General features: G+C 38.1%; 1 protein-coding gene and 2 non-coding genes across 6 annotated transcripts in view; all 3 read left to right on the forward strand.

The window, feature by feature from the left end:
* The window catches only part of dync2h1 (dynein cytoplasmic 2 heavy chain 1), a 103,447-nt gene that overhangs the window by 70,437 nt on the left and 6,629 nt on the right, over positions 1 to 26,381 (forward strand). For all 4 annotated transcript variants that reach the window (XM_030151685.1, XM_030151684.1, XM_030151683.1 and 1 more), the window contains 11 exons: positions 2,160 to 2,320; positions 3,278 to 3,403; positions 6,117 to 6,227; positions 8,395 to 8,464; positions 9,338 to 9,423; positions 12,373 to 12,448; positions 12,608 to 12,834; positions 13,706 to 13,810; positions 18,808 to 18,924; positions 21,681 to 21,788; positions 22,449 to 22,550. In XM_030151685.1, the coding sequence (XP_030007545.1) occupies positions 2,160 to 2,320; positions 3,278 to 3,403; positions 6,117 to 6,227; positions 8,395 to 8,464; positions 9,338 to 9,423; positions 12,373 to 12,448; positions 12,608 to 12,834; positions 13,706 to 13,810; positions 18,808 to 18,924; positions 21,681 to 21,788; positions 22,449 to 22,550 (1,289 nt within the window). The remainder of the gene's footprint in view (positions 1 to 2,159; positions 2,321 to 3,277; positions 3,404 to 6,116; positions 6,228 to 8,394; positions 8,465 to 9,337; positions 9,424 to 12,372; positions 12,449 to 12,607; positions 12,835 to 13,705; positions 13,811 to 18,807; positions 18,925 to 21,680; positions 21,789 to 22,448; positions 22,551 to 26,381) is intronic.
* trnat-agu (transfer RNA threonine (anticodon AGU)) lies at positions 8,193 to 8,266 on the forward strand. Its single transcript has one exon. It is a non-coding gene; the product is annotated as a tRNA-Thr (tRNA).
* trnam-cau (transfer RNA methionine (anticodon CAU)) lies at positions 22,318 to 22,390 on the forward strand. Its single transcript has one exon. It is a non-coding gene; the product is annotated as a tRNA-Met (tRNA).

Consider the following 26,381-nt stretch of genomic DNA (forward strand, 5'->3'; position numbering starts at 1 on the left):
AGAGTAATGGTTGCATACTTCTGTGTCATAAACTTAAATTAGCTGGTATCTGTCACAATAATCATGTCTTTTTTCCTTAACCACCATTTTTTCCATTAGCTGTAAGTGGTTACAGTGAGGGAAGGCCTCCATTGCACCATAAAGGCACTTAAACTGAAACAAAATCCACGAGGATAACAGTGCAGTCAGTATATGTGTATTGATCTAATTATGTGTCTGAGGGATTTCAAATATGCGTTTGTGGATACCCATACTTCGAGCTAATCAATCTATCTTTATAGTGACTCTTGTTTGCAGCTCATATTCACATCCTTATTTATACGCCTCTTCGGACAGAAATATCTATCAAATGAATAAATGTATCTGTACTCTATTGTGATAAAGAGATAATCTTTAAACTCCTTGAACGACAACTGAACCCACTGAGGAAGGTGTAGTGTGTGTACAAGTGCATGAGGTGGGTGAGAGTGTCTGTCGGTGTGAGAAAGCAAGAGAGACAGACAAAACAGAAAGAAGAGATTTGTGTGTATGTGTTTTTGGCAGTAAATCAGTATGCTAATGAGGCATGGTCTGTAATCCTCTTACAGCTAATCTCACTCAATCCCCCCAGTCCAGTCCTGGGCACTACTCACGCACACAGGCATGCCTGGGTGAACACAACTGCACAAACACACACGCTCTTGGTCTCACTCACTGAGCTGCTCACTCCACTTCTAAAATACACATATACACTTTCATTAAGAAAAAAAAAACCTCTCACTCTGTCACTCAGTTAGGTTTCCTATCAGTGTTATCTTACCAAGAGAATGCCCCATTTTGTTCAATAATCAGCACATAAATGCAAATTAAAATCTGTTAATAGATAACCCTGATGTTAAGTTCTGTGTTTGACCAAGTCATGCTACTCAGTAATTCCCTAGTCGTTTATTGTTCCACTAAGCGGTGTTGGAATCATAGGGAGATTGGGGCAATACTACCTTTATCTTGGCTCCTCTTTGCCCTGATTGCGTGTCATAAAACCCAAGGTGAACTTTGCTATTCAGAGGCAGGGGTTTGCTGCATGAATACTGATTACCAGCCCAAGTCAAAGCTAGTGTGTATCTATTTGTGTACGGGCACATTCTGTAAATGCTCTCTGTTTTGTAGTCAGACATCATAAGCCATGTGGTCAGATGACTGTTGTTCTTAGTGTTGCTATGGCAATGCAGCAAAAGGTCGCCCCGAGATGCTCTCAAGCAAGACCTTGTCTGCGTACATGTATGTGTACTTCAGTGCAGCAGATTGCATTTGGCAGCAGACACCAAAAGAATGTTCTTGGCTGGAGCAGTTGCCTCAGCTGGAAAAGACAGCGCTGTGTGTATGTTTATATATGTCTACCTGGAGGACAGAGTCATGCGCGTGTGTGTGTGTGTGTGTGTGTGTGTGTGTGTGTGTGTGTGTGTGTGTGTGTGTGGATGAAAAAGATATCTACTGATACATGTGTAACGTCACAGTGGAATTTGAACTCCGACACTTGTGCTGTGCCTGCCTACACCGCTGCTTGTGTGTCACTATTAACTCGTATCTGATATGTGATTCAATACATTACAGTGGGATTAAAGCTTAACGCTAAGTGAGAAAACACACACATGCACATGCACATGTACACGCACACACATACAAAGAGCCTGGCTTCTCAACACCAGGGGGCTGACAAGGTATTCTTCTGCTATGTGTGGTGAATACTCCTGCATACCTTGCACTCAGTATGCACAGTGCATCACCCTCCTAATCTTGTTCACTCTGTCTCTTTAAAAAATCTTTCTCTTTTGCCCTCTCTCCCTTTTTCCATCAGTGCCTCCCTTCTGCTCTCCCCATCTCCTTTTTTTATTCTTATCCCTAACATCTCTTCCCCGTCACCCTCATCTACACTTCGCTCCTTCTCTCGCGCTCTGTCATCTTTTCCCACCTGATTTGTCTACATCTCCTGTGTCTCTTTCTTCCCCATCTACCTTTACCAAATGCCCCTTGGCTGCTACTCTGACTGTTACCTCTGCTCTGAATTTAAATAAAATGTTGAATAACTCTTTACCGATTCTTTACTGTCTTGAACACCCTCCCTTCTCTTCGCCTCTCATCTCATCTCATCTCGTCTCATCTCATTCTCCTCTTCTCTGCAGGTATGAAAGAGCTCTCTCCCCCTCCTCTGAACCTGCGTCGTCTCTACACTGAGACACTGGAATGGGAGCCAGTGTTGATCATCATCTCTCCAGGGGCAGATCCCTCCCAGGAGCTCGCAGAACTAGCTGCAGAAACTGTGGGCAGGGATAACTATCATGAGGTAGAGAATCACAAGATTAAAATGGACAAGTCATTGCAGATTAGCAAGTGCTCAAGGAAAGCGAAACAAGAACAAATACATAGTAGAGCCTATCGTGTACCCTAATGAGTAAAAATGAGAGAGTAGTAGTTTATTGAATGGTGTATGGAAACAGTGGAGGAGGAGGTTAAGGTCTGGGTAATGCTCTGCCAGTAGACTTCATCAGTTGTAATAGATCTCGAGCCAGCATGAGGATGAGACAGTCTCTTTCATAAAGTAACTCCACTGTAAGCACCTGCAGTCTAATCTTTCAGAATTATCAAGAATTTTCTGGAAAGGCCTGAAACTCAAATAAATGTATTTTACTCAAAAGTAATGGAAACTTAATAGATGAGATTTGTTTAAGACTATGTTTCAAATATGTTTTTAATGCTTCCTTTTCACTTCTGTTTTACATCTACCTTTCCAAATTCACTATTTTACAGCTCTGCCATGGAAGTGTGATATTTTAATAGATTTTTTAAAAAAGATTTTTTCGACATTACTTATTTAAGGGTTCCTCACTTTACTTAATAGTCACAGTTGTAACTGAAACCTATATTATTTTCTTGTAAACCTGATTATTAAATGGTAAAGCAGTGCACACTAGACCTTCACCCAGTGCAGATTCCTGAAAAAATACATTAAGTGAAAAGAGTCAAATATATGTGTAAATAATATCACTGATACATAATAGGTATCAGTGTGGCAGTGGCATTGAGAAAATGTAACATTTTAGAACTTCTTTTATAGAAAATCACATTGTAAAAACAGACTTTGTAAGTATTTTCCAGTCTCTTCTTTTGAGGAGAAGCAAATTAAAATACAGAATCAAAGTTTGTACCGCTACCTTCTGAAAAAATTACAATGTGGAATCAAATTTTCCATTCCACTGCTTGTGTTCTCGCCCTTTCTGCCTTCCCCTCTCCGTCTGTCTAGATCTCCATGGGTCAGGGGCAGGCTGATGTGGCCTTAGCTACACTCAGAGAATGTTCCCGAAATGGAGACTGGCTTTGCCTGAAAAACCTTCACCTTGTCACGGCATGGCTACCGCTCCTAGAAAAAGTGAGTACTGTGAGTGTATGTGAGCTTTTGTATGTGTTTATTTGCTGAATGATGTTAGCATGTGGCTGTGTGTGTTATTATTAAATATTTTATTCTGTATATTTTATTCTTTGGCTGGCAAGTTGATTGGACAGTATTGATTGGGCAGCAGCCGCTGATTTTCAGTGAGGATGAGCTCTGAGAGGTGATGATCACATATCTGTATCCTACAGGGATCCTGTGTGTTTGTGTGCCTGTGGGAAACCAGGAGTGTATCATGACTTGTGAATCAGAAAAAGGGAAGTAGTAACATACAACGTGAAGATATATTGACTAAAAAAGTGATATGTCAAATCTCATAAAAAACTTCCAAAGACTGTCAAGGTTATCATCAGTCTACTGAAGGGGGGGGGTACAATGAGAGAAGGAGAGAAGTCCTATAGGATAATTCCATGAACATAAGTCCAGTAAATGAGTCCAAGGAAACAAGTGTAATATTGCCTGTTCACATCTACTCTTGCCTAAGGTGTCCGGTAGATGGAGTCACGGTTAGGGGGAAAGGTCAGTGGAAGTGGGAGCCTGGAGGATGTTCTGTACTTAAACTATGTGTGTAATTTCTTGTTTCACTCTGGTTGTCAGTGTTTATCTATAACAATACAACACTGCTACACACACACACACACACACACACACACACGCACACACACACACACACACACACACACACACAAGAACACATTCTGCTGGCTGCCTAAATTTCCATATCTAAAATTACCTTCTGTCCTTTGCCGGCACATACACATTTTGCATTCTACCTGTCAGCCCATATTAGTCACTGTGCTGTGTTTGTGTGGCTGTATTTGTGACCACGTGTGTTTGTTTATTTGTCTGTCTGTATTTTCTCTGCACATACATGTGTGTGTATGTGGGCTTTTATCATGCTAGTGTTGATCACAATGATCATTGTTGGGTATCCTGTCTGTTATTTTTTTTTTTTTATGTGTGCATGTTTTTGTGTCATGTTAAATTGGTTTATATGTGTTTTCCTCTTGCGTTTATTAGTGTCCATGTGCTTTTCCTGGGGTGCACTTTAGTACTGTGTCACTATAACAGGTCATATCACACTTGGAGGCACAGCTGTTGGCAATGATTGGCCTGTGTGTGTTTGTGTATGCTCTTACCTGAGTGTGTGTTCCTACCTGTGTGTGTTTGTGTGTGCATGTGCAAGCCCTAGGGTTAACCAAATAGCCCACCACTTCAGTATTATTCCTATGCTTCTATAGTGACTTAAACCATGGCTTAATACACCCCTCCTCTTTTACTTCCCCCCTTCTCTGTTCCACTTTTGTCCCTTCTCTCTTTCTTTTCAGTGTCTCCTTTTCTACATTCATCCACACTTCATCATCCTTTCTATCTTCTCACCACTTTTTCTTTACACTCCTTATTTTTGCACAACTAAAGCCCTGTACCACCCCCACCCCCCCACTCCCCACCCTCGCATCTCTTTGTCTTGCTCCTTGGCCTGCAACCGATGAGGTCTCAGCAGTCGAGCTTGAAATGAAAAACTGACGCAACAAGGGGAACGAAGGAGGCAGGGATCTTAGAAAAAAATGAGGAAACACTTGATGTGAAAGGAGGAATTAACTTAGCCTCAACAGACAGGTGGAAACTCTACTAGGCAAAGGCTTTGTTTTACTATCCGCCTCATTTTCTCTGTTCATCTACTCACTTTTACTGTAGTTTTACTGTCTCACAATGTAGTTTGTGAATTTTGAGGCTCCATCTGTCTCTCAAATCCTTTCTTCCTTCGCTAGACCAGTTAGAGAGAGGAGAATGGAGAGCGGCCAGTGTTCATAATTGAAGTTGGCAGTGCAGATGTCTTCTCATCCCTGTCCACTCATATTCTTCCACTTGCGCTGGTTCTTTCATCTCTAATCTTCAGTGTCTGTCCTTTGGCATGTAGATTAAGAATGTGATTAAATGGATGAATCGCATTTTGATCATAATTTTTAATGTTTACGGCAATATTCTTTTACTGATAATTTCAGTCACTTCTGACTTCAGTACACAGCTTGGAAATGAAAACTATTGAGTTTGTATAAATGATTTTAAATGTTTCTGAACAGTACAGCTATATTCTAACCAAGAGGAAGCTTTGGGCAAGTACTTGAGATTTTAATAAAGTCAAATGATTTTTATCTCCCTTTTTCTGTCACAGTTGTGCTTTTTTTCCCTGACATTACTGCCATTTCTTCCAGCAAAATTGTAGTTAACACTACATCAGACAGACACAGACACTGACGGACAAAAGATATTTCTCAGAGCGCTGTCACTTCCCATGTTCTTTGATTTTCAGTGATTCCATGAGAGTAAATTAGATTCCAAATGATGCAGAAATACATTGATTATAACACTGTGTGTACGCACTTGTGTGAGAGTACCCAATCAGATGACACAAGACCCCAAGGTGCCAGTGTGCTATTTTTAACCAGGAGCCTTTGACAAACAGAGGGTGAAGGGACATTGAGGAGAAATGAAAGAAAGGAGGCTGGATACTGAAATAATAAGGAGCAGACAGAGACGACACAAACCAGAAATGTAGAAAGAAAGAAAGTCTGGATCAAATATGTAGAAATGCTAATAACTGTGTCTATTTGTATCCAGTTGATTCCAGTTGCATCCAGACTGCGGTAACATCAGTAAATCTAATATGTGTACTGTCATGACTCCACAGGAACTGAATGCACTACATCCCAAAGCAGGCTTCCGTCTCTGGCTGACTGCAGAAGTTCACCCCAGATTTCCTCCCATACTGCTGCAGTCTAGCCTCAAGATCACCTACGAGGTATTTTCACACACATTTACCATCACACACATATTACACCTGCAGACATAATAGTACCATGCTCCTATCATGGCTCCCAGGGTTGGGTAGTGTTGACCTTACGCTTAACTTTGCAGAAGGAAATGGAAATACTGAAGCCTGCAGCTCATGTGTTAGTGATGCATGCTTTAGTGCTCACTGTGTTTTTGATGGGACTCATGCTTGAAGGGTTAGCTGCTTCATCAGCCAAGCATGCTGCCCAAACGGTCTCTATTATCTCTGTTTTGTCTTTATTTTTCTGATACACTTACAATGCATACTATATATATTCACTATATGCATGCACCAAATACTAAAAAACATACCGGCTAGTTTTTTTCCAATGAGCAATGTTGTAGTGTGCACAACTCGGGTATGTTAAACTGACAATGCAGAAGATCCATACTGTTTTAGTGACTATTTTCCTCTATCATTGTGACTTTTAGGCTTCCCAGAGTTCATCTATAAGAGTAGTGCTATGATTTAACAAGGCTCTTTTCACAATAAATCATCTGCGATATCTTATAATAATTGCCCTACATGCGAACAGGGTATTGCAATCACCAGCATCCGTCTGTATGTCTCCGTGTGTTAAAATGCATGAGAACTCACCAATGGTTGCATCAGTCTTCATGAAACTTGGTATGTGGATTGCATGAGTGACTATGTGGAACTCGACAAATCCCTGTATGATTTTCCCTGGCCTAGATCAAGAATTAATGAAATAGCAAAAACCCATCATTATCTGAAAGTTAGCGATGGATACCAAAGTTACCTGTTACAACACCACTTTGAGCAACATCTCCAAACTCTTCAAACTTCTCTAGCATTTCAGCGGATAGAACTCCCTCTTTTCTTAATTATGAAACAGAAACTACACTGCCTTGTCCTTTGCAGATTCACCCCCATTATATTTATATTGGCATAATTTTATTACATTATTAAAGGGAAACTTCATGTATAGTATGGCTGGCAGTAACAGCTGGGCACAAAAAGACATTGCCGATGTGAACGCACACACTCAGATACACAAATACACATGCACACAAGCAGAAACCAACAGTGCAATAAGGTAGCTGTCACATGCAGGTGAGGAAACATCCAGATGAGCTTTTTACCTGGGTGTACACTATGCATCATCTCAAATGCATTTTTTGATAGCTGCTCTGCTTCTATTTCTGCAACATTTGCCACTTAAAAGTGTAGTTTGTGTTTGAAAACTTAATTGGAATGACCTTTTTGAAATTAACTACTATATTCGTCAGTACATACTGTCACTTGGCATGTAGAAAACTGAATGCCTTAATAAACATTCAGTCTCTAGAAGTGGTAGTATGTTTAATGTTGGCTAATTATGTAAAGGATTACAATATACATTACTGTCTATATTCCTAACACTCCCAGGTAGAAGTACCAAATACCCGGCAAAGCCTACAGTGTGTGAAATATCACTAACATCTTTTCCTTAGTGTTTTATCTTAAACAATGCATGTTGTCTCCAGCAGGCTGTTATGTACAGACAACAGATTGTGTAGATTTGTGATAATACCATACTGAATAAAAGGATTTATTATACTTATTCCAAATCAGGACAAATTATGTTTTTGGTTTATTTTTTCAGTTAGAACTGTATGCCACAAACTGGCAGTTTGTCCAGTTCATGGTAAAAAAAGATGTTCAGCCTTCTCATTAAAATGGATTCTCTCTGCTAATAATATTTTTTTCACTTCAGTGTTCTGTTAATTTTTACCTTTTGGATCCAAACAACCAGTTTTTCCACCTCTGATGAAACTTTTGAGTCTAGTTCTGTGTCACTCCCTGTCTCATTAAAATATATACTGTTTTAATATCAAAAGAGCATAAATATACACAGATCTGCTATAAGAACCAACAGAGGAGCTAAGGTATTGGACATCCACTCTTAAAAGTGAGGTCAGTCAGTTATGTGGTGCTGTGGCTTAGTTGGTTAAAGTGCCTGTCTAGTAAACAGGAGATCCTGGGTTCGAATCCCAGCAGTGTCTTCTTGTTTCTGTCCCTTTCATCATATCATGCAAAACAAAGTTAATGTTTACAGTCTGTCTTTGCATGAAAAACTTGCCATGTGATAATGAAGACGATTTAAAATATCCCTTTCTGCACCTATATCCAGGCACCACCAGGGTTAAAGAAGAACCTGCTGAGAACATATGAGTCCTGGACACCAGAGCAAATCAGTAAAGGTTGGTACTACTTGTCTTTTATCCTAGAAATCAAGCAGTCAAGTTATTTCTTGTGAGATTGTGACAAAGAAAAAAAAAATCTCATTCAGTGATCATATGACTTTATATTTGACAATTTCAATCCTATTCAGTGTATTAAAAAATCCAAATTGATTATTGATGTTATTTTTTCACATTTATTGCCTTTGTTAACCCTCTAGGACAATTTGCTTCTGATCTGAGTTTTACATTTTGGTGTTTATTTATTAGTTTATTTGTTTTTTCACCATCCACAAAATAATGGAGCATTTTAAGCATATCTTAGGCACTTGATTTGCCTTGTATTAATATATCTTAATTTTTTTGTTTATCAGTATAAAAAGCAAAACTCTTCTATACAGTGTCTGATAATTATAATTAGGCAATGGCTACTACCAGAGTAGTGTAGCATGAAATATCTTTTTGTCTATTCTGATTTTAGTGTATCCTGCGGCTCTGTCTGTGTTTGTGTACAGCGCTACATATAGGTGTGGTATACCCAGTTTTCCTTTTTCCACCTGGATGCAGATATTTCTTGAAATGATACATGTGTGGACGCAAAACTTTTAGAATCCGCAAAAGAAAAATACCACGAGCATTGCTGTCTGAACGTAGCCACCATTAACTGGTACCCTGGCCTTTTCCTGTAACCAGATAGGCACATGGCATGTGCGATGCACAGTGCTGTGGCAGCAGGGTGACAGGTTACCAGTCTACACATGATGTAACGAGGGTGCTGATTGGCTCTGTGATAACAGACAAATGAGAAACTTAGTCCCACAGTACTGTGGCAATATCCACTTTGTTGTTATGATTATTATTGTTTTGGTTGTGTTTCCCCTGTTAAATGTGTAGGAGGCACTCTGGCCAGAGCTCAGTCTCTCTTCTGCCTAGCCTGGTTCCATGCTGTGTGCCAGGAGAGACGCAACTACATACCACAGGTAAAATGCATAAGGACACTATTACTGACACATGTGGTCTTAATGCTACATTTGCATCAAACTAATCAGAACAGCTGATGCATTATAATGTCGTTTTAGTGAGACAAAATGCAAAATCTACCAGTTGAAGGGAAGAAGTTGCATTGATTGTATATTACAAAAAAAAAAAGTAAATTAAAATTGGGTGAAAGTTTCAATTAAAATTCCAGTAAAGAGTAAAGACTCTCCAAAAAAGATCAGTTGTCTATGTCCTTTCTGCCCTGCATAGCAAGAAGTTAGCTCTGTGTGCCTCTGGCAGGGTGTTTGTGTGCAGAGATGTGTCTTTGTATGACTGTGTGTGTGCACAAGAAGTATCAACCCTCATAGTGATCTTTCCTGCTGGTCAGCAGACATGCACACATTGTGAGAAACACTCACTCCCATAGTGGTAAGATTTTAGAGGAGTTTCTTGAGCTGATATGTCTCTCAGGTGCACTGCTTGTAGAACAAAGGGTCTGTGGAGGTCCAGAGTGGCAGATTTCCCAGTTGACACTTTTCAGATAAAGAGACCTTGGGAAATATAAGTCGAGGAAAATAGATTTCATGGCCCACTACATTGGACTGTACTGATAAATGTGTGTCAAAATTTTAGTACAACAGTGCAACACAGTTCCACAGTGCCTCCAAACAGATGTGAATGGTGCATTTCAACTACAATCAACTCTGTTTACAACTGTGGTGGTAAATCATCTCTACTCGACAGTGTAAAGAATGATATAATGTTCATTTCTGCAGCAAAAGCCAGACTTTTTTTTTTTTTCCTCAGCTGAAACGCCAGGCAATGATAAATCAGCACAAACCAGATAAGAAATAGAAAAACGTTGATGGAGGGTTATTAGGGTTTTCAGGCTACAGGGAACCAGATGGAAAAACCTAAAAACAGTTTTGTTTACTCACTTTTGATGTGCTGAAGGAAGTGTGGTAATTTTATCTCTGTTGGTAGAAAAAAACTAAAGTTACTGGTGTAAGTTTATGAGTACTAAAATGAAGATTTTGTTTAACTTCAATAGTGACGCATAATGCATCACTACATAAAAGGATTTTAGAGAAGTTCTCAAAATGCATACTTAAACAGCCTTGACCCATAAAACTCCACCATCCTGCACATTTGGATTTATTATCTGCAAAATGAAGTCTTATCTCCCAACCTGCCATGGTAACAGAAGCACGGACTGTATTATTCCAATCTCATTAATGTGAGTTCATCTCTACAGCCCCAGTTTTAGATACGAGTACACATTTTTACAGTGATATTTGAGTGTCGCTGTGTTGTCACTTGTGGTTTAAGATTCAATTCTCAGTTTTGACGATGATACAACAATAATACAACGATAAAACAAATTAAAGATGGTAACACAAATAGAATGAGTTCTAATTGCACCTCCACTATCTCAGTACTTTATACATGCAGCAGTTATTACTGTCATGTTTCTTCCTGTCAGCTTCCACTTGACAGTGTTTGGTATCATGCCAGTGTATGGCACAGTCTATCCTGATGCAGTGGGACTAATTTGTCTCTATGTACTGCAATGATGTCTTTGTTGGCTAAGCAACACAAAATGAGATTGCTTCCAGTAAACCCAAAGACTCAGGAGAACTGTGGCAAAGGACGTGTTCTTGTAATTACTTGCAACAACTTTTCCACGCATGTATCGCGTCTTTCTGTTCTCCAGGTCCCTTAAGCTTTGTCCCAGTACTCCCTGTTAAACATCCTCCTTTTTCAGTCTCATTTTGGAAAAACAGAGGCTTGGTTTTCACATAGAAAAAGACAGTAAAGATATAAAGTTTGCCTTTTCTCTCTCTCTTTTTTTTTGTTTCGGTGAAGGTTGTTTTTCATCCAAAAACATGATAGGCTCATTATTGAAACAGTTTCACTGCCTCTCATCCACTCCATAATTTACTCTCTTCTTGTTTCATTTAATATCCTCCCTCTTTTTCTCATATACTATCCCCTGTGTGTAAAAAAAAATAAAATGAAATTAAAAAAAAAAAAATTGCTTCATTTAAAGCAACATACTGACCTAAAATGTGAAATCCAACATTAGCTCAAACAAAGAACTACTGCATCGGATCTCTCAACATTAGAAGCTGATTGACGGAAAGACCTTGTGATTATTCCAGAACCACTGAAGTATCAGAATGATTTTGGGTGTGATTGCAGTCGAGTGACTCACCAGCTCACTGCAAACCACAGCAAGTATCCCCAAAAATACCTGTGAATACATGCTTCAGTAAATAACTAGTCAACATACAACACATACTCAATCTTCCAAAAAATTACTAAACATGCCTACACTGGTTGTTTTCCTTCACTCCTCACGCCATCCATTTACAGCATCAGTAGGCAGGTTACGGCTGCTGATTGAACAGCAGCGAAGCACAGCAAACACACACTGCCTTTACACTCAATTATGTTCAAACAGTATTGTAATTCTTCTCTGTGATGGCCACTGTTGTGCACAATCTTTCATGCTAAAGACAGAACTGGCAGATTTAGTTTTAACAATCTATTTCTAAGCTTCATTTTCAGGTACTATAACTCATGAAAATTGATATTAACCCTGAAACTGAGAACCCCAAGATAAGACCACAGATAACATTCAGTCATTATTATCTAAAACCTTGAAAGGTTTTCAACGAGTATCCTTCAGTTACAAAAATCAGACATGTTCGGTAATTTGGACTGCATCTACAGTTACAAGATTTGGCAAGAAAGTGATTACGTGAGAGGAATAAAGCTGAAATCCTCACTGTGTAAACATTTGATGCAAGACTTTGAACACCATCTGTTTCTGTTTTGTTAAATTCTGTATGAGTATATTAGCACTTGATATGTTGTGGCACTTGTATGGACAGTAAAATAAACATAGCTGTCTTTTTACTTCTCTCCCTCTTCTCTGCTTCATCCAGGGCTGGACCAAGTTCTATGAGTTTTCTTTGTCAGACCTCCGTGCAGGCTTTGAGATCATCGACAGACTTTTTGAAGGTAGGATGGCTTGTAACAAACTTCTCAAAGCTGTAAATATCTGTTTTATTACTCCTGTGGCCAGAACAAATGATAATTAGAGCTGGTGTATGTGTGGTGTGTAATCAGTTACCTCTTTAATCCACACTCCAGTGTTTTGTGTGTTGGTGTCTCTCCAAGGTGGTAAAGCTTTTCAGTGGGAGTTCGTCCATGGCCTGTTCGAATGCGCCATCTATGGTGGACGTATCGACAACCCCTCTGACCTCCGTATCTTACGGTCTTATCTGGAGCAATTCTTCTCTGCCCGACTCCTGTCCTCCTCCCTTTCAGCTGGACAGCGAAAGAGCAGAGGAGGGGGACGTTTTTTTCCACCTCAAATCAGCCTTCCCAGCACATGCTCTATCCTGGTAGGTTAAAAAAAAAACATGTCGTAGTGTCGCACAAGCATAACCTTTCTTTAGGTTGTACTGCAACCGTATTACCTTCTGCTGATGTCATGGAAATACATTCTGGACATGAAGAAATGTACCTAAGTAGCACTTCTGTGTTTCTTTTTGTTCTTTGAAACATGCAACTTAATACTTGTGTTTTCACATCCTAGTGGTTCCAAGTGCTTCGATAAAGAAGCAAAATGCTCAAAGAAATTCTACCAAATCAGTGGGGCCACGCTTTTCACCCACTATATTTCCTATAAATGCTCTGGTTAGGGGTAAAGTCTTATTATGTTCGTTTTGTTAACACTGTTATTATTTGTCTTGTAATGAAGCCATTTCTTACCCCTTTTTTTTTTTTTTTTTTTTTTACATTTTTTGTTTTTCTTTTGCTTTACATTTGTTTGATATATATAAAGCATAATATCCAAACTTATTAGGCACATTTTCCTGTTACATAAGTTAGTGCACAACAACCATTTCAAACTATTTGGTGAAGAAAAAAGCCAATACTAAAATCCTCTGGCAGAATTATCAAACTCTTTATACAATTTAACAACCTGTACTAAGTAAGGTCGTTTTATTAATTTAAGCCTTTGAGCCAACTGAAGCCATTTAACTTCTTATTTCAAATGGGAATTGTTAGGAAAACTGTCTAAAATTGTACTAACAACCCATTAGAAGTACTACTTTATTATTCACCATGCCATCCCACATAGCATTCTAGTTTTTACTTATTAAATTTAGTCACTCATGCTGCTTTGAATTGCTAAAAATGCTGACATTCTGTCCTTCTTTGTTTGTGTATTTCTTTGTGCGACCTGTGTGTGTGCCTGTGTCTTCCCAGGACTACCGCAGTGTAATTGAGAATCTCCCAGAGGACGACAGACCAGCATTCTTTGGTCTGCCTGCCAACATTGAGAGATCCTCCCAGAGGATCGTCAGTTCCCAGGTGCAACACACACACACACACACACGTAGAAACACAGTGACAAACATACCACAATCTATATCTCTGCTTCACTTATGCTAAAGGCATACATTTATTCCTTCATGTAAACATCCATAAATGTACTCACATATGCATATGCATTTACAAGCTTTATATGAAGGTTTTGTAAGAACACAGAGAGTGTACCTGGGATGAAAAGTAAATAAGTAAACACAGTCACGGAAAAAATTAGTAGACCATCCTTGTTTTCTTCAATTTCTTGTTCATTTTAATGCCTGGTACAACTAAAGATACATTTGTATGTAGTTCATAACAGTTTAATTTCAGAGCTGATATCTAGCCATTTTCCATGTTTTCTTGATAATAATCAAAATCATTTAAGTTCTTACATCAATAACTATGGCATTGGACTGCTAAAAACAGTGCTTTTATGCATTTCATGTTTTCTTTTCTGTCTGTTTTAGTCACATGATACACACAGGAGTTAGTACTTGATTGCATAACCATTGTTTTTGGTGCCTTTTAATGATCTAATCATTTTTTCTGCGACTGTATCACTACTTTATTTACACAAACGATGTCTTGAATACTTGCAAATTTTTCACTCAAGTTGAGACTGTTTTCATTTGACAGCTGTGTTTTACTGTGCATATTGACAGTATTAAAACTGCTGATTATTTTATTTCTGATTTACTTGTAGATATAATATAAATGGCAGCCCTGTAGATTAAACTTCCATGATAACAAAATGAGAGATTGTTACCAGTATTTTTAACAAATTTGTTTGTATCTGTTTACACTGCTAGTTGCACAGACAATGCAGACAATGCTCATGTGGGCCTAAATAATAATAAAATGTAAGTAGATAATGTTTGTAAAGTGTCAGTTACGTCAGGGAATGCAAGTCTTTTCATACACTTATAATTATGACTATTGTTTAGGGACAAGGTATAATGTAAAAATTATTCATGTATTTGTAAGACTTTATATTAACATAGTGTTACTCTCTGGGAAATTAAGCCAGTAGGTGTATTTACATTTTCAGTTTGCACATAAAACACTTGAGTGGAAATTCTGGTAATATGAAAAAAAACAAACTTAAATATAGCAACAAAAGTTTTACATGTAGCAGAAGAAAAGTTGGTGTATTGATAAAAGGTTAGTAATTATGCATATCTTCATGTGTCTAATAAGGAGACTGCATTGTTCACTGAATTATTACAAGAAACAAACAGAAATGTCATTGTAGATGGAAACAACAAATAAACACCACCATGTGTGATGACAAGCTGCACAAACAATTATTAGACCAAGGCTATGACAAATTGTGGAAGAGTCTTTAACGGTAAATATGGTCCAGATTGAGGGTTCACTTCAGGGTATAAAAGTTCAAACAACCTTCAGGATTTTTCACAAAATACCTCTAATGTCTGCCAGCTCCTCAATTTACAGCTTGAGTAGATATTATTGTATGAAACAAACATGATGAAAAAACTAGTCTTATTTTCAATTGATGGATTCTTTTGAAGATCTTTTGAAAAATTCAGTTAAAATTTGTGACAGGTTTGGAGTGAAACTCAACAATTATCCTCAAAGCGAATAAACTGAGTGTGTGTAAGAGTGAGTTTTTGTTGTGTACGCATCTGCAAGTGTATTCATGTGTATGGATGAGGATTTCTTGATGGCCACTGCAGATTCTGATGTAACTCAAAGCAACATACTTATCTATACACAGAATGCATTGTTTTGCTGTCATAGTTTTGTGTGTTTAAAGGACTGAGAGGAAAGGAAATAAAGTAAAATCACAGAGTTTTGGGGGAAAAAACTGCAAATAGATTGAGTGGCACATGACTGAGCTCTTGAATGTCACAAACTTTAATGTAATGTGTATTTGATTTGACTGACACCCTTGATTTTAAGACCAAACTAGGGTTGTAATGACGTCATGGTGTCACAATTAATTGCGATTTTAAATATCACGGTTAATTAATCGTCAAGGCTGCCAAAAACCATCTCATAAGGTGTAGTAGATTAAGAGCGGAACCAAAGACACCCTATATGAACACAAGGCAAACTGCATAGAATAGTCTGATGTGCCTTTAGAGTGGGCAGGTTCTAGAGGGGGGGCAAGAGGGGATAATGCCCCCTTAAATAAACATCCTGCCCCCTCAAAAGAAAGTTAGCAAAGTTTCAGGAGGTAGGGAAAAGGTAAATGAGCTTCACAACAGTGGGAGACGTAGAGGAATTAGTAACGCATGTTAAGTTTCACTTTCACTTTGCAAAGGGACGTACAGTTTAGGGATGGGAATCATTAAGAATTTAACGATTCCAATTCCATTATCAATATTGCCTATCGATCCGATTCTCTTATCAATTCTCATTGGGTGAGGGTATAAAAGAGTACAAACGGGTGTGTTCGCATTAACTGTCTTTTATATTGCCATCTCTGCACAGAAAATATAATATATACAATATACAGTGTGTACAAATAATAATAACAGATGACACCGGGCCGGTTCGGGGGGGGGGGGGGGGGGGGGGGCGTACAGTGAAAGTGAAACTAAAGACACTTTACTAATTCCTCTATTGCCGCATTTCTACTACGTGGAACCGGTTCGACTTGGCTCGGCTTGTCTCCCGTTGTTGTGCACCTCATTTCCTTTCCCTTCTTATCTTCGGAAACTTGTATTTGAGGAGTTACGACGTTTGTTGCCCACACCGGAACCGGCCCGGCATTCACTCTGCTGCTACATTCACAAGCGCCGCTAAGTAGAGTATCAAATACGTGACATTCCTGTAAATGATTCACATGCTGTGGACAAATGTTTGAACATATTTGAGGGATTCCACCCTTTTGGACACTTGGAAGCTTTGACAGTGTTCCAAGTAAGTGAACCTGGTGTCGTCTTTTTAGACCGTTTCTGCCTTAACGCCATGTTGGCTACGTTCTTACCAAAACAATGCAGCGTACGTGTGACGTCATCGCGCATGCACAACGAAGGCAGAATCGATAAGCAGAGTTGTTAAGCAGGCAGGCAAACAATTCCAAGGAATCGAGCTACTAGGAACCGGTTGTTAAAAAGAACCAGTTCTCGATTCCCATCCTTAGTACGGTTGTCTGGTCTGCGCGTACCTATTGAGAGGTTTGTGTGACACAGACCGCACCCCCATGTATAGACCCTCGCAAAATAATCGCAGTAATCGTCAAACTGCAATTATTTCTATTACAATAATTGTAGCACCAAAATCTCTAGTCGTTACATCCCTAGACCAAACCCACTGTTTTCACAGAAACACTCTCTCTGCAACTACAGTAGAAGGAGAGGATGGACTGAGTGAGATGTCTTTGTGTGTAATCATCATCACCCTGCGTACTTAAACCGTGCAGAACCATTATAGCTTAAGTGTGCACTCATCATGTGGGTGTCAGCGTTTTTACACCCATTCTGTCCATGTGTGGTCTGCTGATCAACAAAGCCACCAACCTAGTTTAATTCACAGAACTCCCACAAGGCCACTTGTGACTGTGCCACTGTGTCTCTCTACCTATCTCCTCTTTTGCTATCATTTGTCACTGTCACGTTAAAGCTTGCTCTGTGCGTGTGTGTCTTTGTCCCTTTAATGTATTCCCTCACCTCTCCCTTAAGACCCTTGTCAGTATCTGTGGGTTGCACACTTAAACACACACTGAACACAGTCAAGGGGACAGGCAGTGGTTTTGCTGGATGGGTCTGCTGTCTGACTTTTCAAAATAAATCTATAAGATCAGTGTCAGTGATCCAACATGGGTCAAAGTGGATCTAAATGTCAGCAGAGAAAGCTGTCGGGCTTTCAGACATGCTGGTGTGTGTGTGCATAATTAGTTTTCATCTGCAGTCATTTGAGTGTAAACTGTATCAGTGTGAGTGTCATTGTTAAAGCAGCTCCTGATAAAACCCACAATTCTGGATTAAATGTAATTAAAAGGAAAACCTTCCCTAAATTAAGTGCACTTTGAACGATTTAACAGGTTTATGGTTAGTTAATTTCTCTTAGTCATTGTCTCATTCCCCTCTGAAGTCAGTTATGACGGTAAATTTAGTGACTGCCTGGTTTTTGCCAGTTAGAAAAATATAAATCTTAATATATTTAAATCCGTATGTATTCGAACCCCAATATATCCCAAATCTCCATCCTCAGCTGCCCTCATTTTTACCACTGTCATGGTGAGGTTCTAGATTAGTTATCTGTTTTTTATCCCTATCCCCCACCCACCCCCCTCTCTCTCTCTCTCTCTCTCTCTCTCTCTCTCTCTCTTTCTCTCTCTCTCTCTCTCTCTCTCCTGCACACACATGCACAGACATTCACACACTTTTCCTCCTGAGCAGGGAAGATAAAGCAGGTGTTAGTAAAGAGTTCTCCTGGACCAAATGAAAGCCATTTATCAGACGCTGTGCCTTCCTTACAACACTCACATGTACAGACACTCGCACAACTTCACAAACGCACACTGAGTCTAGATACAAGCACTATCCAGGACTCTGAGCCTGGAGCTAAGCATGCTTGATTAGGTGTGTAAGGAGCTGTTAGAAGATGTGTTTGGGGTTCCACCGTTTCTCCCTTGTGAGATTTCTGGACTTGTATAGTGTAGCTCCATTTAAAATGTTAATGAATGCATTGAAATCAGTCATTTTAAAATCACATTTAGTATTTGCATGAAATTACTACACGTATAGGTATTCTACTTACATTTTTCAGATTTCATGCAATTCAAGTGCGGTTCAGTAAATGCCACAAATCTTTATTGCCGTCACAATTAAAGGTCTTTATTGTCGGACGGGCACCTGCCTCTAATTACATGAAGGCATGCACGCTATTTATTTTTAGCAACATTTTACAGCCATGCTGCAGGATGTGTCTGCCTTATAAACTAATTCAGGAAACAGGTACAGTACATCTGTGCAACCCCTTTGTTTAATTGAGTAATCTCTTTGTGTTTATTATTGATTGACCCTCAGGTTATTTCCCAGCTGCGTGTGCTGAGTCGCTCAGTAGCCACAGGGTCAAAGTTCGACAGAGAGCTATGGTCGAATGGGCTCTCACCCATCCTAAATCTGTGGAAGAAGCTCAACCAGGTCAGTCTTTTTCTGCATTAATCTTTGTTTGTCTTCTGTTTAGAAAGAATTAAGGCACTTGTTTTTTCTGTTCAATCTGATTAAAATCTTCTCCTTAAAAGGGCATTATGGAGTATTTGTACGGTCAGATATTTAAAAAAAAAACTAAAAAAACTAAAATTATCATTAGAGCATTGAGAATGAGGAACTTTGAAGTTATTCCAAAGATGCCAATGAATTAGATAGTAGAGAATAATGATATCAGTGTATTCTTACACATGGTCCAGTGGGTTTATGTGACCACTAGAGGTGAGTAGTGAGTCAGAAAGGGACATGATGGGATGAGAACCATTAAGAAACAACTTTTAGAGATAAAGAAAGTGACAAAGTCATAAAAGCTACAAGAACTGTTGTTGTTTTTTCCACTGAACAGCTTCTTCAACACGGTGAGTTTCATTATGAGGCTTAAGAATGTATAAAGTTAGAATGTGTTGTTATTATCTTTGCTAAGTTGGCATTTGTTGATCCACAGTTCAGACTAAACTGTGACAGTTCTGACCTTGTTTGGACAATTCCAAATAGATTTTTAGTGCAGCTGTTGACAGCACAAACTGGACAGAATACACAGGTGATTTGTGGTTTTACTGTGGCTGTTTTCTGTCTAAAAACAAGAGCAAATTAACATATCTATTGTGAACCATCAACTGCGCATGAAGATTGTGAGAAAGTGTTATTTTACCAGGTGAAGTCAGTCAAAATATTATTGTTATTATTTCACAAAAGAAATCATCCAGATACAGTACAAACTTAGTGATACTGGGTCTTACATTTTGCAATTCTCCTTTGTGCGCTCTTCCCACCCCCCACCCCTAAATGAATAAACCAGCTAAACACACACAAAAGTAACAGACCAAAAACATAAAAGTCTAAATATACATGAATTTAAAAAAAGAAAGTAATAATAATAATAATAATAATAATAATAATAATAATAATAATAATAATAACAATAGGGGTAGCAACATAAGCACAAGCATAATGATGCATAGTGTAGCATTAATGATAGTAGTAGGGCAGTATTCAGCATTTGGCGTACAAACTCAAACTTTCTCCATACCAGAGAGTAAAGGCAACTAAAATTCATTAAAGAAATGGCCATGATTATATTTATCCAAAATAATAATAATTTTGACTGTCAAAATAGAACTATAACTCTTGATAATACCACATTACAGATGTGTGTAAACAGTCATTTTTATAGGTTATACTATTCAGTCAGTGGTACAGTGTGTGGGTAGAGAGTGTTAATTTTTTGGTGGTTTTGTAAAATTGCCCTATTCTACTTTGTCCTCAACTCCTTATTATTAAATTATATAATATTAAAACATAGACAGTATATCTTATGTAACTTCATATTTTGCTTTAGGTATTTGACATTTTCAAGTTTCTATTCCTAATCTGGTTTAATATTTCTCAAGTAACAGCTAGTACTGTAAATTAATGAATACTATGAAACCTAAATGGAAATTAGCAGAGTCTAATGTGTGTGATAGCCACCGGCTTTTCTAGTCAAGCAGTGCTGCTGTGTGCAGTTGCTTGGAGACCAGCACCTTTTCAAATCACCTCCACATTAAATAATTTAGTCACCATATTCCTGTTTTCGCACTCTGCCTCTCTTTCATTCACCCTTGTGCTGTTAATCACGTGCCCTTCTTTTCTCCCATTTGCAGTTGCACATTTACAGCCTCTCTCCCATCTATTCCTTCACTCTGTGACTCTGTCTTTCCCCATGCAGGCAGAGGTTTTGTTTTGCACTTGCAGAGAAAGAATGATTGACCGTGTTAATTGTTTCCATTTTATCAGCAGCTGCCTTTTGTAGATCCCAATCAACCTCTGACTGCTCTCAGTTAACTGGCTCTTTGTCTTCTACTAACCCTTGGTGTTTGACCATCAGTGCATGTGTGTTACCTGATGTGTTGAATGTGCAAATCTTTGTCTGTGTCTATAAATTATGACTCTCTGTGTGTGTGGTGTGTGTGTGCGTTCTGTCAGTGTGCCTTTGTTTTTTTTACATAGTCTGTATCCAGAGAGAGGATGTTTATTTGGCCGTTTAGTTACATTTTTATTAGAGACAATGGCAGAGCTGTAGATGAGTTAAGTCTCATCCTACCAGTTTTTTTTCTTGTCTCATTTATCCCCATTTTCATTGTCTTCACTCCTCCGCTCCACCTTCCCAACATCCCTGTCGTCCTCCCTTTTTTTCACTGCCTTTTTCTGAGTAGAGGCAAAGAGAAGAAAATAAGCTGTGAGTTTAGAGTGTGATGCCTGCAACAGAATACAATGTGTTCACAAATACAAACAAAAAATATGTGATGTACTTTAATCAGATCGTTGTGTTGACAAGTGTAAGCAAATTAGTTTCCCATGTAAGGGGATTTCCCATTAGGTTATACTTTGTTGCAATGGAAGAACCAAGAAAGTTAGGATTTTATTTATGTATGTAGAAGTAAGGAGACCCACCCAGAACACTGAAAAGACAAAAAAGGGAAAAACTAGCTAGAAATAATTAAGACTGGATATTAAGAGCAGCTGTAACAAAAATGCATAATTGATCTAATTGTAGATAATGCTATGTTCATGCCTTTGTTTTTTTTTAGCTTGTAGTTGTTGTAGTCCTTATGTGACTATATCATTCTATAATTGTATGTGCTATAATGTAAAATAACCGGTAGGAAGTTATTTTTGTGGCTTCTCATATCTGTCTGCCTGTTTCTTAGGGCTCTGCTCTGATCCACCAGAAGGTTTCCCCACCAGCAGAAGGTCAGGGGTCACCGGTCCTTTCATTCGTTGCTCTGGAGCAGTTCAATGCAATCCGAATGGTTCAGGTGTGTCAGTTTACCAGTGATCTTACAGTTTGAAAACTTTTTTTTTTTTTTGGTTTTGGTTTTCAAAGTTATTTTGGGAAGCACATTCTTTCCAGGTCAGAGGAAGGAAAAAGGATCAGTTTCTCTGTACAATGGAAAAAGCGTCTTGCTGTCATGTTATAACAACATGCGTTATCATTGTATGATGTTGTAACATATGGGGTTCAGTATGGGGTGTTGTAACATATGGGGTTCAAACAAGATACATATTGAAATGCAATAATTTATCTTGTTAAAATGAAAAAATGTTCATGTTTCAATGTGATAAATGTCTATATTGGTAAAATTGGAAACTCATGTTTGATAAAACAGTGAAAACGCTTCTGTACTTGTTAGAGCAGTGTAGTATTTATAGACCATTTTTTTGCTTAAGCATAGTATTTTTATTTAATTGCGAAAGACTTGTACAAATGAGCTGTACAGTATTATGAGCAGCCATGTGGAGACGCCCATGCATAGATTTTGAAACAAAAACTTAACTACACGTATAGCCTCGTTGGCGCAGTAGGCAGCGCGTCAGTCTCATAATCTGAAGGTCGTGAGTTCGAGCCTCACACGGGGCAGTTGTTTTAACAAAACAGAGGGACAGCATTTCACACTGAACTCAAAATGTGTTCACAGAGTATTCATCAGTCTCTGGCTGCATTGAGCAAAGTCATCAGAGGGACCCAGCTGCTGACTCCTGAAGTCCAAAAACTGGCCACTGCATTACTCAATCAAGAGGTAATTATGACAGAGAAAGACAAAAACTGAAGTCGACGAGTTGGTAAAAAAAACACAACATTATGAGAAATACCATGTGTGTGACATCAGGAGTTATTGCATGTATATTTTCAAGATGATTTTAGTGTCATCTTAAAGTGTTTAAAGGGGTCATATTTTGCTAAATCCACTTTTATTAGTCTTTGATACATTTATTTGTGGACCCTAATAGTTCCAAAAGTTTGAATTTGAACCCTCAAGGTGCTGCAAAGCTATCTTTATATTCATTTTGGCAAAAATCAAGTGGATATCTACAACCCGTTTTAATTCCTGCTTAATTTGTTACATCTATAACTAGTTACATCACGACATTTGCACATATAAGGTCAAGAGTTCTGGCAAACTTTTCTCCTCGTATGCCATAATTGTTTGTCAGCAGCAGCGGTTGTAGTTCATACTGAAAATATTCGAGCCGATTACCTAAAATATTCAGTTGTTAGTTGAACGGGACAGAGCAGCACAGCCAGCAGCCTGCAGGTGGTGTGGCATGAAGTGGCTCATTTGCATTTAAAGGGCCAGCGCTCAAAACGACCTTTCTGGTGTCATTACTCAGAAATAGGGTTGAAGATGGACCTGTGGAGTTGAATTAATGAAGAATTTAGACCCAAGCATAGCATTTACAGTTTATGTAGACCACAGGGAAATGTTTTAAAATGTTCAATTCCATTTGAAAAAGCAAAATATCACTCCTTTAAATGAATGGTGTTTAATATTTAGAGGGATATTGGCAGAGTAGAAATATAGTATTCATATTTAGGTTTTCATTAGTGTATTATCACCTGTCATGAGTCATTTCTCTGAACGCTGTCTCTACTGAAGGTCAGAACAGACAAACCAAACAGTCTTTATTCAGTGTGGGGATACAGTCTGTGGATACTTATCAGTGGTTTTTGTAGCTGAGAGTGTGTTCTGGTATGTGACTTGTCCTTGCTGTTGATAGTCAGGAATATCAATACTGCATATAACCTCTTTAAATAATGAAAAATGACACAAAAAAAAGCCCTTTTTTGTTTTTTTTCTGTAGACTCTATTCAGTGAAATTCACACCTATTCAGTACCTTTTTTTATATCTGTCGGCCAAATATTAGACATATTTACTCTTAATCTCATTATAAAACTAAATGGTTTCTTTCTGACTCTCTGCCAGATGACATCTTCTTCTATTTCTTTGTCGAGGTTGGATGTAAAATTTTCTCATACTGTGAAGTTGAGGCCTCAGGGGCAGGGACACTAACAGTACACAGAGTTGACTTGTAGGCAGCAAGTAAACACTGCATGTGTCCTTGTGTATGTCTCCAGGCTAAGATGAAGACAAAGGGGATGTGGTGGGGGAGGTAGAGGAGAGATACACTACCAGCTCCTGCAACTTATACTTCTAAAGCTCACCTATTTTCAATGCATTTTGCCTTATATGTGAAATGTATAATGATGTATTAGTATATGCTTTTTAAACATGTATGTATTTTTAAAGATTTATTAACTCCCCAAACATACAGTATTGTGCAAAAGTTCTATGCCAACATTAGGCTTGTTGACCACATATACATTTCTCAGGCTCTGTATTAAGATACAATCAGGATATATGTCAAGTATGTACAGCAATAAAAGGGAAAAAACTGCTTCTATAAACCAGACAAGTACTATTTAGTGTGACCTCCCTTTGCTCCTAACATGTCTTTAACCTTTTTGTTCAGAGATGAGATTTATTGCAGTAATTTTCTGATGTTTGTGTACCATGTTATGTTCAACTCATATCAGATGTTTAGTGACTTTAACTTTTAGAACCCATTTAGTACGTTTTTTTGTTTTTTTTGTTTTTCTTTTAGGGCTGTGCGCATATTATCCTGCGTTTCTTTCATAATGTCTATCTGAAGAAGAGTGAATGAGAATTAAATATGTATGCTCATTTCAACCTGGTAAAAACAACAAACCTGAAGGTGTATTATGGTACTGTAGCTCCATTATTTTCCATCATAACATCGTCAGCCTGGTTTGAATCCATCATACAGGAGTTATCGGGATTTGTTCAGTTGAGGATGTTGAACTAATATCTGATGGACAGGAAATAACAAAACAAAAGATCATTATAAATAATCACTTTAGACATGTTCTCCATTTGTTCTACATATCATATCACTGCAGCATTTGTGTGAGTTGTCTGACAATTGGACAGATGTATTTTGTTTGTTTTGAAGGCAGAATGCTTTTTAAAATATGATTCATTATGACTCAAAGCATTGGCACACAACTCTTTCTTAACAGTCTTTTCGCATAGAGAGGAAGTGTTTTTAAAGACCTTGATCACAGTGAACTGAAAAAAAATGATCATGATGAGTAACCATGGTTGGAAAAAAAAAAATGGAACCCTGGAAAATACAGCAGCAGCTGTCCTTTTTTTTTCTCGATATACTGCTGAGCATGTCGGCTGTTCACAAAATCTTTACACATAATTATTACATTTACTAGTAGTACAATCTAAAACTTGATGACTTATCTAAAAGCTTATGACTTTTGTCACCCTAATAATTATTTTACTTCACTCTTATAAAGTCGACAAGCCATTTGCTCGTAAATCCTGAACAAAATTTTTTTTTTTCAAATTGTAATATAAAGTTCAGCCTGATTTTAGAAGTAATAACAGATGATACTTGTACATTCTTCCAACTCAAACAACACCCACGACTGGAATAAAAAGAAATTAATAAATAAATAAAAGTTTTATGAGAGGGAGTATAGTAAGTAGCAAATAGAAAATGAAAATAGCACCACTGAATAAATGGCTGAACGAAGGTTGTGTGATTTACTTATATGAAAAAGAGTCCTTTTAGGGTTGTAATATTGCAAAAGATTGGCAGGCACAGCTCTGGAGGAATAAGCTTCATTGCCCCTCTTCTCAACTGTGCAGTAAAATATAATTAGACACTTGGAAACTACCCAAGCATCAGATGAAAGGGGTAAGTATCAGTACAAAATAGAAATAATATCACAGCTGCCTTTAGTCAGTAAAAATAGCATTTATGCCGTATTAACACTCATGTGGAGTTGACTTTTTTAATCAAAGGTTAAATAACCTGATGTGTGAGTGAATTTTTCTGCAGGACTTGAAGAACATAGCATGGTACTGCAGACTGTTACATTTAATTTCATCTCTTGCAGTGCAGCATCAGGACTGGTGCACATAAAAAATGTCAATTTCTTCACCAGTATTTTTAGATTTCCTATGTTAGAAAAGCAAATGTCTTATTCATATATACACTTGCCAGCAGGACCCACCAGTGAGTTACCTTGGAGATCACCTAATGTGCCACAATTAAAAGCTCTGGCAACAAAATACGACACTGAATCACATATACATTTCTTGTGAGATTACGCTTGAAGTGTATTAATAAGACTGGTTGAAATTAAATATTGAAACATAAAGAACATTGTAATTGCTTGAGACTGCTCTAATCATTTGCCAGCACATACATAGTCTGAAGAATCTAAACTGCCTCCAGAACTCTTACTAAAAGAAAATAAAAAAAAAAGAAATGCTGAAAACAATAGTTAATATTTGCTTCATAGACATTTCAGTAATTTTTCCCTATACATAGTTTGAAACCCACACACTCAGCAGGAGTAAAACTAAATGGATGACATACAGCTGAGAGCTATGCAAGGTCTTCTTTATTTCCATTATGTCTTTAAGCTTGAACAGCGTCAATGCCTTTTTTCTTAATATCCCATTGTGCATATTTATGTGTGCGCGGGTGCGATGTAGTTCTCTGATCTTTGTTTCAGTTTAATCATCGC

This window comes from Sphaeramia orbicularis, chromosome 13, assembly GCF_902148855.1.
Source record: "Sphaeramia orbicularis chromosome 13, fSphaOr1.1, whole genome shotgun sequence".
Classification (NCBI taxonomy): domain Eukaryota; kingdom Metazoa; phylum Chordata; class Actinopteri; order Kurtiformes; family Apogonidae; genus Sphaeramia; species Sphaeramia orbicularis.